General features: G+C 49.6%; 1 protein-coding gene across 3 annotated transcripts in view; it reads left to right on the forward strand.

The window, feature by feature from the left end:
- Positions 1-17,261, forward strand: part of Pfkfb4 (6-phosphofructo-2-kinase/fructose-2,6-biphosphatase 4) — a 44,002-nt gene that overhangs the window by 13,180 nt on the left and 13,561 nt on the right. For all 3 annotated transcript variants that reach the window (XM_042281698.2, XM_042281697.2, XM_042281699.2), the window contains exons 4-9: positions 5,045-5,111; positions 7,672-7,746; positions 7,990-8,046; positions 8,737-8,858; positions 10,637-10,844; positions 11,390-11,536. In XM_042281698.2, the coding sequence (XP_042137632.1) occupies positions 5,045-5,111; positions 7,672-7,746; positions 7,990-8,046; positions 8,737-8,858; positions 10,637-10,844; positions 11,390-11,536 (676 nt within the window). The remainder of the gene's footprint in view (positions 1-5,044; positions 5,112-7,671; positions 7,747-7,989; positions 8,047-8,736; positions 8,859-10,636; positions 10,845-11,389; positions 11,537-17,261) is intronic.

The raw sequence follows: 17,261 nt of genomic DNA on the forward strand, positions 1-17,261 counted from the left end.
CAACAACGACAAAAATAAGCCTTCTCCTGTTCTCGCTTCTGTCGCTGTGATAAAACACCAGACACCAACACGCGGCAAAGCTTAGTTTGTTGGACCAGATTATAGTCCATCGAGGGAAGTCAAGGCAGGAACTTGAAGCGTAGTCACATCCACAGTGCAGAAGAGAGAGAAATTAAGTCTGTGCATGCCTACCTGCCCAGCCTGACTTCTCACTCTTGTATGCAGTTCGGGGACCACGCCATGAAAGTGTGTCACCCATGTGTTCAAGGTGGGTCTAACCACTTCAATTAACCTAATTTTAAAAAATCCAGAGGCTAAAGAGATGGCTTACTGGTTAAGAGCACTGGATGCTCTTCCTGGCACCCACATGGCAGCTCACAACTGTCTGTAACCCCAGTTCTAGGAGACTTGGTACCTTCACACAGACAAATGCACGAAACACATGAAAATAAATAACTCTTAAAAACAAATCCCTCACACGCATGCCCACAAGCCACCTGAGCCCCCTGGGCTGTCTGTCTGTCACTGAGCCTCTTTCCAGGTGATTCAAAGACTGTGGCAAGTTGACAATTAAAACTAACTGCCACATGCCTCTTGGTGGCACAGACTTGCTCTGGCCTCAGCCATCTTGGGAGGACAGTACCAGAGGCTGCTTTAGCTTTCCTGACTTCCTCAAACTAAGCCAGCCTGGGGTCCAGGCCGCATCTGCAGCTACCACCAGGGGCTCTAGGCTGCCTCTTCCCTGTATGGCCACAAGGGGACAGGAGCACCCAACTGTGTACTTAAACTTGCATCATAGGGATGGGACCAGGCTGAGGCACCCGGAAAGGGGGTCTGGCATGTAGGTAAAACTAGCAGCTAGGAGATGTACTGATACCTGAATCTACTGGGTGCTTGGTGTCTGATATCCATTGACCCCATTTTATAGGTAAAGAAACTGAGGCTCAAAAGTCCAGGAGTCTCATACACTTCTGTGTTGGTTACTTCACATTTGAAGTAGCTGAGTAATTTTGAACCTAAGTCTTTACCACTAAAGACCGCCCATCACAGCCGAGATTGGCAGTCCAGGCCTACAGTCCCAATGCTTGCGAGGTGGAGGCAGGAGGAACAGTTCAAGGTCATCAGGCATCACAGTGCAAAGCCGGCCTGGGCAGCATGAGCCCATGCCTCAGAAGACCAAAAACCAATCAACTAAACAAACAAAACAACCACAGAGTGTCCGTCATTCACTCACTCAAACATCTCGTGGCTAGTAAGTCAAAGAACGTCTCAGGTGCAAAATCTAGAGCCGTGCCGAGGTGTGGGCACTGGTGGACGCCCCCGTTGATCAGTGGTGGGGCCTTGCTTTCCCAGTCTGAGCTGAGCTTAGAAAGTGATAGCATTGTTTGAGCCATTCAGTCTGAATTGGAGGCAGGCGTGTGTGGATGTAGTTGTGGGGCATTGGCATTCCCAATCTGCCAGCTGTTTCCCTCAGGCTACCCCGAAAGGTCAGAATCTGGGGAACAATTTAAATGGAGAACCCAGACACAGAGAGGTCGGAGGAACTAGCCCATGGTCACCACCCTGCTGGAACAGAGGGGCCTGTGGTGGAAGATGGGACATTCCTGTAGATGTAACCAACCGTCTTATTAAATAAGAAACACAGAACCAATGTAAAAGAGAAAGCCAAGAGGTCAGAGCTCAGAGCTAAGATCTCACCCTTCCTTCTGCGGTGGTCCTAGCTCTCCGAAAAAGACCTATTCCTGTGTGTAAGTCTTTTCATAGTCTTTTGTTCTGCCTTCTCATTGGTTGTAAACCCAAACACGTGATTGCCTCGTCACTGTCTATATGTACAGCCCCCCAGGTCTTAAAGGCGTATGTCTCCAATGCTGGCTGTATCCCTAAACACACAGAGATCTACCTAGCTCTTCTACCAAGTGCTGGGATTAAAGGTGTGTGCCACCACTGCCACACTCTTGCTATGGCTCTAATAGCTCTGACCCCTGGGCAACTTTATTTATTAACATACAATCAAAATCACATTTCAGTACAATTAGAATACCACCACAAATTCCTGTTGTTACAGGGCCACAGGGCCATTTTCGATTGACCATCCCAGATTTTCTTTGAAGTAATTTGAAAAATTATAGGACCAGAAGTCGTGTCTCTTTAGTTCAGTTTTGTTGTTTTTGTTTGTTACTGTTACTGTTTGTAGTACTGGGATTGACCCAGGGCCTTGTTCATGATGAACTGGGCTGCACCCTTGGCCCAGGAGCAGAAGGAATTTTTGTTTGTCTGTTTCGTTTTGAGATAGATGTCATGATATAGCTCAGGCTGGCTGTGAGCTTGCTGCCTAGCCAAGAATGACTTGAACTTCCATGCTGGGATTACACATGTGCCATGATGTGTGATGGGACCAGATCTTAAAAATGAGAAGCCTGGGAAGCAAGGGCTGCACTTGCGAGAGGACTAGCTACACACACACATTGTTGAGGTCTCCAAAGCTGTACAATATTCATATACATGAAACCAGAAAACACGAGAGGAAGGCATGAACAAGCATGTGACAGTCAGATGTGCATATGGACACATCCCATCAGGCACATTCGCATTGCGTTTTCTTACCATACATGAGCTCTCTATGTCTACCATGGACACATAACCTCACATGTATACCTTATATGCACACACCTACATACACACAAACCTACATACCATAAGTATGCATGGGTGTGTTCACATACATACACAATCCCTGGACACATATAGTCACACTGTCTGTGAGAGTATGTGTACACATGTGGCATCTTCACTTGGGCTCATTCTTTTGTGTGCATTACTCAGTCACACACACACACACACACACACACACACACACACACACACACACATGCTCACCCTTTGTATACATCTACATACCAAGTGCACTTGGGTCTCTAAGGCTGCCTTCCGGTTTGGTGACTGGGAGGATGACTCCCAGGACTCATGGCTAGAGTTCATTACAACAGAGTGATAGAAAGCAAGGGGAAGGCCCGTGACACGAAGTCCCCGGGGCAGTAGGAACCAACATCTGAGCTAGCTCCTTGGAGTCCCGCCGGATGCCCTCAGTTCCTCCAGCATGGGCCCAGGGGATTCTCACACACACACTGAGAGATTCGCATGCCCATACACGGGTAAGTGCGATCATACAGACCTACCCACACACAGACCTGCAAGCACAAGTGTATTTGCACACTCACGGATGAGTGTGCACACAGGCTCCCAGGATGTTCTCCTGCTGTTTCCTTTGGGGCCCTGAGGTTCCTCCTACACAGTAGATCCATAATCAGAACTGCCCACAAAAGATCTTAGCCCAGAACATGCTCATCTACAGGCGGGTAGAAAGAAATGACCCAATAATGCTAGTTTTCTAGACTCAGAATTCAGAGTTTTTGTCAGAAGAAAAACACTTTAAAAACACTTTTAAAAAACAATTTATGAGTATTTTGATCACATGCATGTCTGTGCAGCACATGCACGCCTGGTGTGCTCTGAGGTCAGAAGAGGGTGCTGGATCCCCTGGAACTGGAGTTGTAGATGGTTGTGAGCTGCCATGTGGGTGCTGGAGCTGAACTTCATTCTTCTGCAAGAGCGGCAAGTGGTCTTAACCAATGAGCCTTCTCTCCAGCCTCTTAAAAAACATTATTATTGGGGGGGGGGCGATTTGAGACAGAGTTTTGCCATACTCAATTTAGTGATACCCACCTTTAATCCCAGCACTCAGGAGGCAGAGGCAGGCAGATCTCTGTGAATTTGAGGTCAGCCTGGGCTACAGAGTGAGTTCCAAGACAGCAATGGCTACACAGAGAAGCTTGTCTCAAAATAAAATAAAATAAAATTTTATTATGTGTCTGAGTGTTTTGCCTGCATATATGTGTGTGCATGCAATGCCCACAGAAACCAGAAGAGGGCGAAAGATTCCCTAGAACTGGATGTGGGTGCTGGGATGACCTGGCCCTCTAGAAGAGTAGCCAGTGTTTTTAACTGATGAGCCATTCCCTAAAGATTTGTTTTAATTTTTAAATGTATCTGTGTGTGTGTGTGTGTGTGTGTGTGTGTGTGTGTGTGTGTGTGTGTGTGTGTGTGTGTGTGTTAGTGCATATTTGTGTGTGTGTGTGTGTGTGTGTGTGTGTGTGTGTGTGTGCCATGTACATACAAGTGCCCACAGAGACTAGAAGAGGCATCAGATCCCCTAGAGTTGGAGTTGCAGGTAGTTTTGCATTATCTGATGGGTCTGGGAACTGAACTCAGGTCCTCTAAAAACACAGTAATTGCTTTGAACCACTGAGCCGTCTCTCCAACTCCCAGAAGACAGTTCTTTGAAGCTTTCATTGAAAGACGTGGAGGGCACAGAGGATCACTGGGAGGTGCGGGGCTCAGCTGCTTAGCTGTGTCACTTGGCTCCACGGTGACATCCCTACAATATAGTCCTGGAGTCCTCGCCTCCTCTCCCTCCTCGATCTCTCTTTTCCCCTGTACATACTCTCTACCTGCCAGCCCTGCCTATCCTTCCTCCTGCCTAGCTGTTGGCCGTTCAGCTCTTTATTAGACCAGTCAGGTATTTAGACTGGCAAAATAACAGAGCTTCACCAAGTTAAACAAATACAGCATAAAAGAATGCAACACATCTTTGCATCATTAAACAAATGTTCCACAGCATACACAAGAGTAACACATCTTAAAATATTCTACAACATATACACAACATAAAAGAAATAAACCAAAAATAAATTAATTAATTAAAGAAAAGCACTTATCTTGCTAATCACAGAACACGCCTGACATTTAGGAGTCATGAACATGGCAAAGGGACAGCGGGGCCCAGATGAGACGATGAGGGAAAAGCAGGAAGTAGCTAGCGTTCAGAAGACCTGATACCCAGGAACACACGAGAGCCAGATGCTCACGGTAGCCGAAAGCAGGAGGGAGACCTTGAGCAGGGAGGAGACCCTAGGGCAGGCCCCTCCTGACGGTGGTGGGGTTAGAGGCTGCACGCTAGGCTGACTCTGTGTCTTCTCTCCCGAAGGCAGTGTGCCCTGGCAGCTCTCTCTGATGTCCGGAAGTTCCTCAGTGAGGAGGGGGGACACGTGGCGGTGAGTGTGACACCCTAGAAACAGCTGAGAGTGAGACATAGGCTTCCTCGCCACCACCCTGTCTGCCATTTTCTCCTCAGGCACCTGGAAGGGAAGCAGGGTGGGGTGGGTGTGCGGGGTGGGTGTGCCCCCGGATGCCCGAGGGTGCCAGCCAGAGGGAGAAGCATGCAGAAGAGTGTGGGCCAGCCCTTTCCCCGGATGTATATTTACATTTAACTCTGCAGTTCTTCCTTCTAGAAGTTAGGACCCCAGCTTACCTCAGTCTTTCACACATATGACTGATCTCCTGGCGCAAGGAGCACTGCCCTGGCCATAGTTTACTATTCCAGAAAGCAGCTGAGGCCAGGGGAGGAAACTCGACCAGAGTGGTGACCCCGGCAGTCATATGAAGTGTGTGGCCAGGCAGAACCGGAGAATCTGTGAGGAAGGCCCAGCCCTGTACACGCAAGCACACGTCCTCCTTACCACGTTCCTCTTGGAGTCGGCCTCACATGCCCTCCTTACCACGTTCCTCTTGGAGTGAGTCGGCCTCCTGGAGCTCTCTGACCCCCAGCTCCAGCCTGTACTCATGGCCCTGGCACTGCCAACACTCCACGGGCTCCTCTCTCCTGGGAGGAGGCACCTGATCTGGTCCCGTAACCCAGGCCCCCTTCACCTTGCTTTGCTGACCTGTTTTATTGACATGAACCCCACAGATACGTTTTCTGTGGTGAAGTGGCTGGAGATGTAGCTCAGTGAGCGGTGTGCTGGCCTAGCAGGCGTGAAGCCTGGGATTGGGGCCTCCAGTGTGGAGTAAACTGAGTGTGGTGTGTGAGCCTGTAGTTCTAATACCATGGCACATGGTGGTGCGAGCCTGTAGTTCCAAAGCTACGTGGTAGAGACAGGAGGATCAGAACACCCTTGGCTGTCTAGGGAGTTGTAGCCCAGCCTGGAATGCCTGAGACCCCATTTCCAAACAACAACAAAAAAGTGCTTGGGAAATACTTAAATGAGGCCTTGCCTGGCAGAAGTATCTTTGTTTGTTTGGGGTTTTGTTTTTTAAAAAAACAAAACATGGTCTCATGATGTAGCTCCAGCTGTCCTGGAACTCTATGTAGCCCAGGCTGACCTCTAACTCACAGAGATCTGCCTGCCTGTGTCTTCCGAGTGCTGGGATTAAAAGTGTGCACCACCACCATCCAGCTTCAGAAATTATTTCTTTAATAAACCATTTTCTGGCAACTCAACCTCCTTCCCTCTACTTCCCATTTTTCTAGCTGCCTTTCCTAGAAATCTTAGTAGCACCAATCCCCCACCTCCCAGACAGGGTTTCTCTGTGTAGCCCTGGAACTCACTCTGTAGACCAGGCTGGCCTCAAACTCAGAGATCCACCTGCCTCTGCTTCCCGAGTGTAGGCCACCACGCCTTTAATGTGGCTCCATTTTTTTTTTTTTCTTTTTAGGATTTACTTGTTTATTTTATATATATATGAGTGTTCTGCATATATGCCTGCAAGCCAGAAGAGGGCACCAGATCCCACTCTAGATAGTTGTGAGCCACCATGTGGTTGCTGGGAGTTGAACTCAGGACCTCCGGAAGAGCAGCTAGTGCTCTTAACCACTGAACCATCTCTCCAGCCCCTGTGGCTCCGTTTTTGTTTTTGTTTTTGTTTTTTGTCTTTGGTTTTGTTTTTTTTTTTAATTTGAGGGAAACATTCTCAATATTTTTTAAATATATTTTTTGAACATTTCTTTTTTCTGTGCATGTGTGTAGGAGTGTGCCACAGTGCAAGTATAGGGAGGGGTCAGAGGGCAACTCGCAGGAGCTGGTCTCCCTTCTAGCATGTCTGTCTCAGGTCACCTGGCTTGGCTACACTCTCTCTCTCTCTCTCTCTTTCTCTCTTTCTCTCTTTCTCTCTCTCTCTCCCCACCTAACTGTAATAAAAAATAAAAATAAAAAAATAAAAAATAAAAATAAAAAAATAAAGTAAAAGAAAAAAGAGGTTTGTTGCTAGGCATGGTAGCACACACTTGTAATCCCAGCACTTGAGAAACATGGGCAGGAGGATTGCTGCAAGTTTGAGGCTAGTGTGTTCTTCACAGCAAGTTCTAAGCCAGGCTGACAACATAGTGAGACCTTGTCTCAGCCCCTCAAAAAAGAGATTTAGCCCAGTTTCGAGGCTGAAAGTTCCAAACTGGGCATCCCCCACCCCACCCCCAAGCCCTTGTTAAGGATCTAATAGCATCATGACGGGAGTCCCTGAGGGAAGAAAAGATCACATCTGGAGGTCGAACACCACAGGGCTGGGTTCTTGGGAGAACTTGAACATGAACCTTAGGAGACAAACCACAACCACACCAAAGTACCAGGCTTACCGGTTTTGCTAGAATCCGGCTGGCCACACGTGAAGTGAGCGCCCGCTGTGTTCAGAGCACTGCTGTGTGCATGCATCACCAGAGATAAGCCAGGCTGGTGGCCTGGGCAGCAGGTACCCTGGCAAGAAGCCCAGTCCACAGAGATGCCTTGGGTGGCCTTCTGCTTCCCCAGGACCAGAGTCCTGACTCACCCCCATTTGTCCTAGGTTTTTGATGCAACCAATACCACCCGAGAACGGAGAGCGATGGTCCTTAACTTTGGGGAACAGAACGGCTACAAGGTGAGGCCATTGGGGCTGCTAAGTGTAATTTGAGATGGAGGTGTGGCTTCCTCTCCTCCTGGAGCTTCCTTCCCAAGGCTGTGGTGGGGTTCAGGATACAGTGACACACCCCTTAGCTAGAGGATGCTCAGGCCTGGTCAGCAAGGATGTAGGTGGAAGGGAGAGACCCTGGAAGGACACACAGGTCACTGACCATGTCTCTGGTTCTGCCCCTCCTCCCCTGGTCCTCTGCCCTTGCTGTAGACCTTCTTCGTTGAATCTATCTGTGTGGATCCTGAGGTCATAGCCGCCAACATTGTGGTGAGTGGTGCATCCGATTTCCTTGGGATGGTATTGAGACAGGTGCCGAGTGACAGTGACAGTGAGGTCCCTCTCCAGGTTTGGGCTGATCTTGAATTTCGTGGGAGTGAGGAGGCAGGTGAGCTGGGAGTCCTGAGGATCAGTTGTGGGAGGGTCGTGTGCCGCGGGGGCCTCCATTCTTGCTCCTTTTGCGTCCTTCTCTCTCCCGAAATCCCTGGACAGCAGGAGAGGAGCTTCAGCCAGGGATGGCTGGGTGTTTCTATTTAAGACTTAGACTGGTTTCCCGCTCTTATGCTGTGCTCCTTGGTTATCTAAAGAATGGCTATGTCAGCTGGGTGGTGGCGGCAGCAGCGCACACCTGCAATCCCAGCACTCAGGAGGCAGAGGCAGGCGGATCTCTGAGTTCAAGGCCAGCCTGGTCTACAGAGTGAGTTCCAGGACAGCCAGAGCTACACAAAAGCCACATTGGTTTGAAAGATAGTTCAGGGTAGAGGAAGAACCTCGGGCTTCCCACTGGGCGGCGGGTGAGAGACCCAGTGAGACCTGGGAGCTTCAGAACCATTCCTGATGGGAGCGGTCCCCAGCCTGGCCCAGCCCCACCTCCCTGACCCCGCCCAGCTGCATCCTTGCTTCCTGCTCTGCCTGGACTCCAGCCCTGATGTGTCCTTGCTCTGTGCCTGGCCCTGGCAGCAAGTGAAGCTGGGCAGTCCTGACTATGTCAACCGGGACAGCGATGAGGCCACCGAGGACTTCATGAGACGCATTGAATGCTATGAGAACTCATATGAGTCGCTGGATGAAGACCTGGACAGGTGGGCGAGAAAGCGCGCCGCCTGCGGCTGCAGAGAGTGGGTGGTGGGGGTCTACTTGGCCAGCTCATTGTGGCTCCCTCTGGTGGCGGCTGGGGGAAGTACACCAAAAGGCGGAGGTGGTCTGATCTCGTGTTTCTTTCCTTGGGGCAGAAATCTGGGCCAGAGGTGATTTACAGAACAGCTGTTGCCTCATCTGGAGCTCTACAAGTCAGGACTTTCTCCTGTCCCGCCATAAAATCGAGCCTAATTTCTATGCAGAGGGTCTTTCCAAAAGGCATTTGCATACATTTCGTGTGCTTCTTTCGAGGTGCAGTTGGGGAGGGGAGGGGGGCCAGCCGGATCTTGCCTGTGAACAGCAGTCAGTGGCCAGTGCTTGTCAGGTCCATCTGCCTCCCTCTGGGATAGAAGAGCAAGCGGAAGTGTTGAGTGGCCAGGGGCTGTAAGGTCCATAGCGGGTGCCCAGCTGAGGGTCCTGCCGCTGGGATCAGCACCATCTCCAGCCAAAGGCCAGACAGTGAGTTTATTCAGGCTTTGGAGACTTCTGTCTCTCCTGCAGTGAACTGACTGTGCCATTGTGTACTGCAGGAGAAGCTGGGTAAATACATGACGGGTGTGTTCCACTAAACTTTAGAGGAAACAGCTTGTGGGCAGCATTTGAGTTGCTGGCAGTGGTTAGCCAGCTCTGGACTCTCGGCATAAGCGTAATCAGCAGTAGTTAAATAAATAGCAGTGGAACCTTGGTGAAATCGTGCCGTCACCATAAATCATAATTATGGGAAGATGTGGGAGTGCGGATTGCACTGCATTCAGTGAAAGGCTGGAGTGTAAACATACACGAGTGCTTATAATTACATACGAATGTATAATGCGTGTGAACCAAGGAACACAGGCAGCTGCTGGACGGATGGCTTCTGGGGTGCTGAGAGAATAGTGGTGCCTGTGTCGGCCGTGGTGACCCATCCTTCTCCCCTCCGCTGGGCTCCGCAGCCAGGCTGGAGCTGAGTGGCACTTGGACCTCTCCGTGTACGACTGTGCTGTTCCCCAGGTCTTCCCAGTAATGCCTCTTGTCATTCTGTAGTTCCAATGTGCTAGTGGGCCTGTCCAGAGCCCCAGCGAGGCCTGCCGCTGCTGCCCCTGCTTTTATTGGTAGTACCAAGGCAGCAGACACTCATGGAGACCGTGAGAACTCCAGTGAGGATATCCGGGGGGCGGCTGGCTAAGTCACAGCCCACCCCACCCCTGCCAACACGAGTGCGCTCTCCAAGCAGGAGCGTCACACGTGCCAAGTGGGGAAAGTGGCCAAGTTGGGTTTGTCAGCAGCTGTCGCCGGCACCGTCCCTCTGTGCTGCTGGTTACCTGATGCAGAGGGGCAGCTCCCTGGCACATGGATGACCTTGACTGCGTTCCTTGGGGAGAGGCTCACTGGAGAAGGAAAGCTGACCAGGAACCTTGGGGAGTGGAGTGTCTCAGTTCAGCTTACAGAGCTCGGAGGGAGGCAGGAAGGGGCCTGGGCGCATCACGTGACTTAACTGACCGCTTCTCTAGATGTCCCCTTGGAAGCATGAGTGTTGAACCCCTCACAGTGCTTGTCTGTGTGTCACTGTGGTGTGCCACTGCTGCCTCCCCCCGTCACTTGCACACCAGCTCACAGGACTGTGTGTTGTGATCTCAAATCCAGTGTGAGAGCTGCAGGCTTCAGAGCTGGTTCCTGTGACTGCCGATGTGCTCCCAAGGGCCCGGCCACCCTCACAGGGTCTCTCTACCTTCTCTCTGGCAAGGGATCTGTCCTACATCAAGATCATGGACGTGGGCCAGAGCTACGTGGTGAACCGTGTAGCTGACCACATCCAGAGCCGCATCGTTTATTACCTCATGAACATCCATGTGACACCCCGCTCCATCTACCTCTGCCGGCATGGGGAGAGTGAACTCAACCTCAAGGGTCGGATTGGTGGGGATCCTGGACTGTCTCCCCGGGGCAGAGAGGTCAGTGTGTGTGTGTGTGTGTGTGTGTGTGTTGCACATCTATGCATTGGTACCTTGCTCACTGCGTGGCAGGATGGATATATGAATATGTAGGGAGGCTTCTATAGCCAGTGTGCACTTGAGGTGGACAGTCTTTACTTGGTCCAGGATGTGGGGAGGGTGATGTGGCACTAATCAAATGCACTTGAGCAGATACCAGCTGAGCCCTTTCCTGGCAGAGTTATACTACTGTTAGAGCGGCCTGAGTCCCAGCTGTGCCGCTAGAGGCCTTGACACAGTTCAGGGAGGCACTGGGGACTCACAGAAGCGGTCACATGGCCTTGGGGCAGTGGATCAAGATGGGGGAACCTGACAAGTATGGGATTGCTCTTGGGGCCTGGGGAGAACACACAGAGCAGCACTCGGGTGTGCGCATGACTGGGAGGTTAGGTGATTTTTGACTAAACCTACTTCCTGAGGTTGACAGGACCCCCTGACCCCAGGCTTTGGTGTCCTTTGAGGCGGCCCAGGACCTGTGAGGCTGACTATGCTTTGATGTGTTTCAGTTTGCCAAACATCTGGCTCAGTTCATCAGTGACCAGAACATCAAGGACCTGAAGGTCTGGACGAGCCAGATGAAGAGGACGATCCAGACAGCAGAGGCGCTGAGTGTGCCTTATGAGCAGTGGAAGGTCCTCAATGAGATCGATGCGGTAATCACTGTCCCTCCTCCCCTGCCTGCCTCTTGGGCACTGTCCTCTGGGTCAGGGAGAACCTCCTCCTGAATGTGTGCTCAGTACGGTCTGGAGAATAAGCCATGACAGTCATACTTCTGGCGTTTTAAATAATCGTTGATTTATTGTGTGTTTGTGTGTGTCTGCACATGTTGATGCCAGCTGCTCTTCCGGAGGTCAGAGGATCACCTACAGGAACTGGTTATTTTTTCACCTGTGCGGGGCCTTGGTGGCACCTTTGCCTGCTGAGCCACCTCACTGGCCCTGCTTCAGTTTTAAACGAGTGAGCTTCTTAAATGGGTAGCAAGGCAAAAGTCAAAGGGTAAGCAGCAGGAGGCAGACAGATGGGGTCGTGGTGCTCCCCATCGTCACGTCGGTGCTCCCCATCGTCACGTGGGTGCTCCCCATCATCATGTCAGTGCTCCCCATCATCATGTCAGTGCTCCCCATCATCACGTGGGTGCTCCCCATCATCACGTGGGTGCTCCCCATCGTCCCGTCAGTGCTCCCCATCGTCCCGTCGGTGCTCACAGCACCCACAAGTCAGCTCGGCACTCAGCCTGCGTTGGTCGTGTTTGAACCCCACCATCCCCTTTCTGCTGGGTTATTTAAAGCAAATTGAAGCATCGTATTTCATTTCTTTCTGTATTGCTGAAATAAACTAATGACTCCTTGTTCTCACTAATAGAACCATGTCTTCGTTAAGAAACTTTAAAAAAATAGTCATTAGCACCAGGCATGATGATTTTTGTTTGTTTGTTTGTTTGTTTTGTTTTTTGAGACAGGGTTTCTCTGTGTAGCTTTGCGCCTTTCCTGGAATTCGCTCTGTAGACCAGGCTGGCCTCGAACTCACAGAGATCCGCCTGCCTCTGCCTCCCGAGTGCTGGAATTAAAGGCGTGCGCCACCACCGCAGCCCAGGCATGATGATTTATGCTTGTGAACTCTCCAGTTGAACTGAGCAGGAGGGTGTAATGTGTTTAAGACCCCCCTGGGCTATAGAGTGAGAACTGTTTCAAACAACAAACAAGAACAACAACAAAATTAAGCATGGTGGTGCACGCCTTTAATCCCAGCACTCAGGAGGCAGAGGCAGGCGGATCTCTGTGACTTTGAGGCCAGCCTGGTCTACAGAGCGAGTTCTAGGACAACCAAGGCTTCACAGAGAAACCCTGTCTTGATAAAGCAAAACGAAACAAAGGAAAGAGAGGAGTGGAGGACCCAGAGATGGGGAAGGGGGGCCGTTTCCTGACTCTGACAGCAGAGTGAAGAAACCTCAGTTATCTGACACCAGAGTAGGAATTTGATGGATTTCCCATTTTTTCTGAGCTTAGGTTAGGGGCTCTGTGTTCTTTTGTGCATTTTTAAGAATTTTTATTTTTATTCAAGTGTGTGTGGTTGTTTATGGAGGCCAGAAGAGAGCCTTCTAGAGGAATCTCACACAAGTCAGTTCAAGCACAGACTTAAGACCTCACTGCTGCTGTGGTTCACAGCCTGGCAGGTGTGGCTGGCTTCTCTGCAATTACAGCGTCAGTGGGAAATGTGTCTCTGCTGAGGCTTGAGGTCTCCTTCAGGCCCCCAGGAGTGTTACCAGGACTCATCTCTTCAAGGCTAGAGAGTGAGGGCCCGCTGTCTTCCTGGCTGCCACTTGCCAGTATCTAAGCTACAGGGCAGCCATAGTGCCTTGCCATATGGCCCTCTTAGAATCCGACAACTTATTTCTCCAGTCAGTAAGGAAGGGCCTGTCTCTCCGGTTGATAAAATGGAGTCTTACAGTACAGTGTGACCATGTGGTTGACAGCTTGTTGCCTTTGCCATAATCTGTTGGCTTAGAAGCAGGTCTCGGACCCTGCTCACAAGGATCCGAGAGAAGGCCTGACTCACTCACGGGTCACTGCAGGGTCCTGCCTTTACAAGTGTCCACTTTTCTCCCTCCCTGGAGTCAGACCACTGTTTTCTGCACAGTTGTCCAGTTGGCTAGGCAGTGGGGAAGGAAGCAGTTACAACTTTTGCTGAAATACACCGTGTTGTTACTAGTTGTGGCTAAGAGGTACAGGCAAGGGGCCATTTTACTGTTGTCTGGGATTTTCTGTGTGGCTGAAGTTTCCATAAGGAAACTTTGTATGTATAATGCATCAATTTCAGCATCTGTAGTTAGATCCTTCAAATTCTCTGCACCCTTAGGGTTTTTTTGTTTTTGTTTTTTTGTTTTGTTTTGTTTTTTTTGGTGAACTTGGTCATCATAAAGTAATAGTTGAGTGTTGTTAGACTATAATTACAATTCTGTTTGTTTTTTTTCACATTTCTTTTTTGTTCTATATATTTTACTGTTTCTATTTTGATTTTAATATAAAATAAATTAAGTCATAACTTGTGGGTTAGTAGAGTGCTTGGCTATCATGCAGAAAACCCTGGGTGGAATCCATAGCAGGGCATCAACTGGTCTTGGGGGCATGCACCTGGAATTTCTGCACTTGGAAGGTAGAGGCCGAAGGGACAGAAGTTCAAGGTCAACCCTGGCTACAGTTTAAGGCCATCTTGGGCTACATGACACCCTGTACTAAAAAAAAAACAAAAAACAAAAAAACTTAGCGATATGAATTTGTGGTCCACAAAAAGAAACAGATGGTTTCTACTTGTCCTTGGTGTTTTAGGGCAAAAGCCCTGGCTCTCGGAGCCTCCGCAGATTGGGTTTCTCCACTGCAGGATGTCAGTCAGAGACAAGGCAACAGACAGAGAAAGGAGATGCAATCAGTGTGACCACTGGTGAGATGGGCAGATAGACACAGAGTTCAGTGACCCCGGTCCTCCCCGGAGGCTGAGGGGAACTCTGAGATTTCTTTTAAAGGGGAACAGAGGACAGAAGGGCTTGGGCTTGCACAGCTGCCGGAACCGGAAGTCTTGGCTGGTCAGGCCAGTGGTCTGGTCACTGGTTCCTCTCTAGCTCTGAAAGGGGTTCAGGGGTTCAGGAGGATGTCACCACTGGAGGGGGACATCTGGGGTGCAGCCTCACCTGCGTGGGTGAGCTCGCTCTGGGATGATCTGTATGCAAAGCCCAGGGGGTTGTTAATTCCTTATCATAAGGATGTTCAGAGTCAGTCTTGTTGTCTCTGGAAACCAAAATAACTTTCAGAGGAGAGGGGCAGAGGAGAGGAGGGGAAATATCAAGGAAGCAAAATAGGACCAGAGAGGGACAAGATCCAGGTAGTTAGGCTGACAGCTGGTCCTGTCTTCACGGTGACGGAACCCGAGGGCTTACAAAGGGACTGCTCACAAAGAAATGGATCGGTGATGTGGAAGTCGTGAAGCATACTGTGTTGAGCCGGTCTCCTGATAGTCAGGACGATTGCTGTCACTGTCCAGAGAGAACAGAAAGAAAGGTTGGCTTGTGAGGTGGGATGGCCCTCGTGAAGACCCAGCCTGGGAGTGACCAGCTCACTTCCCTTCCTGTGGCCTGAGAGGTACAGTTCGTAATGGTCAGCTCCGTGCACTTAGAGCAGTGGAGAGGGAAAGGAATCTGGAGGTGCACATGAGATCAGCACCCCACCCCCACCCTGGCTGTCCTGGAATTCTCTATATAAACCAGGCTGTCCTCAAAGAGATTCACCTGCCTCAGTCTCCCGAGTTCTGGGATTGAAGACGTGTACCCCCACACTCAGCCCAGCATCTCCTTTAACGCTTTTGTTTGTCTGTTTTTAAGTGACATTTATTTATTTATGTTTTTTCTTTGGGTATCTGTGACACGTGCTACAGTGTGTGCAGAGTCAGAGACAACTTGCTGGAGTTGGTTCTCTCCACCATGTGGGTCCTGGGGATCGAACTCATGTCCCCAGACTTGATGGCAAGTGCCTTTACCTACTGAGTCATCTTGTCAGCCTCCAGCACCTCTTTAAGGTTGTTGTTTCAGCTGAGTGTGCTGGCACATGAATCCCAGAACTTGGGAGGCAGAAGCAAGGGTCTCTGAGTTCGAGGCCAGCCTGGTCTGCATAGTGAGTTCCAGGACAACCAGGGCTCTGTCTTTAAAAAAAAATACACACACACACACACACACACACACACACACACACACACACACACCTACTCACCGAGGTATGGAGCCCTCAACAGACCAAAGCCCAACTTGGTGAACCATGAGTTTTATTGAGGTTATCTATAGGAACATGGGTGAGGGTCACTTACAGGAGCAGAAAAGACAGACAGCGTGGGTGACAGCTCACAAAAGCTGGGAAATCTGGAGCACCCTGCACAGCCTGCAGGCAGCTCAGCAGGTTGAAGAGTGTCTGTTGTTGGTTTTTGGTTTTTGATTTTTTTTTTAACTCTTTGCTCTTTGGGGGGGGCCCGCCACCGAGCTCCCAAATAAACGCACAGAGACTTATTCTTACTTATAAATGCCTGGCCTTAGCTCGGCTTACTTCTTGCCAACTTTTTTTTTTTTAAGTTTTTTTTAAAAAGATTTATTTATTTATTATGTATACAGCATATATGACTGCAGGCCAGAAGAGGGCACCAGATCTCATTACAGGTGGTTGTGAGCCACCATGTGGTTGCTGGGAATTGAACTCAGGACCTCTGGAAGAGCAGTCAGTGCTCTTAACCTCTGAGCCATCTCTCCAGCCCCTAGCCAGCTTTTCTTAACTTAAATTGTTCCACCTTCCTTTTGTCTCTGGGCTTTTACCTTTCTCTATTCTTTCCTTCTTACTCTGTGGCTGGCTGTGTGGCTGGGTGGCTGGCCCCTGGCATTCTCTTCTCCTTCTCTCACTCCTAGCTCTTCTCTTTTTTTTTTTCCCTTTTATTCTCTCTGCCCGCCAGCCCCACATATTTCTCCTGCCTAGCTATTGGCTGTTCAGCTCTTTCTTAAACCAATCAGGTGTTTTAGACAGGCAAAGTAACACAGCTTTACAGAGTTAAATGCAACATAAAAGAAGGCACATTTTGCATCATGAAACAAATATTCCACAGCATAAAAGAATGTAACACATCTTGAATGTTCCAAGTCTCCTTTCCAAGTAACTGAGCTAAACCTCTTCCAGGCAGCTCAGCTGGTTTCTGCTGTGGTCTGGTCTCAGTTTTCTTTTGCAGCTTTTATTGCTTTCTTTGGCAAAAAGAGAGGCCTAATAATTCTGGTCAGTTTCAGGGACTTCCTGAAGCTATTTTGGGTTGTTTACCTCCCTGTTCCCTGTAGGATGAAATGTTTCAATCTTGTTTTAAACTATTACACAATAGTCATTGATATTTTTTTTTTCCTGTTGATGTTTAAGACAATCTCTTCTCCTCTGTAACCCAAAGCAACACTGAAATCACTATGTAGCCCAGGCTGGCCCAGGACTTACTGCTATTCTGCTTAGGGGTGAGCAGGGAATTTTTATTATTCTTTTTGTTGTAAATTTATGTATTTTATGTATGTGAGTGCTCATCTGTATGTACATCTGCAGGCCAGAAGAGGGCATCAGATCCCATTATAGATGATTGTGAGCCACCCTGTGGGTGCTGGGAATTGAACTCAGGACCTTTGGAAGAGCAGCCAGTGCTCTTAACAGCTGAATCATCTCTTCAGCCCGAGTTTTTATAACTTCAGAGAGCCTTCCCTCCACTTGTCACACGCCTACCACCTATTGCAAACTCTCAAATGAGGCCTTAGGGCAGAAGTAGCAGGCAGGACAATGTCTGTGTCTCTGTCTCTGTCTCTGCCTCATACACACACACACA

The sequence above is a fragment of the Peromyscus maniculatus genome, chromosome 7 (assembly GCF_049852395.1).
Source record: "Peromyscus maniculatus bairdii isolate BWxNUB_F1_BW_parent chromosome 7, HU_Pman_BW_mat_3.1, whole genome shotgun sequence".
Lineage (NCBI taxonomy): Eukaryota > Metazoa > Chordata > Mammalia > Rodentia > Cricetidae > Peromyscus > Peromyscus maniculatus.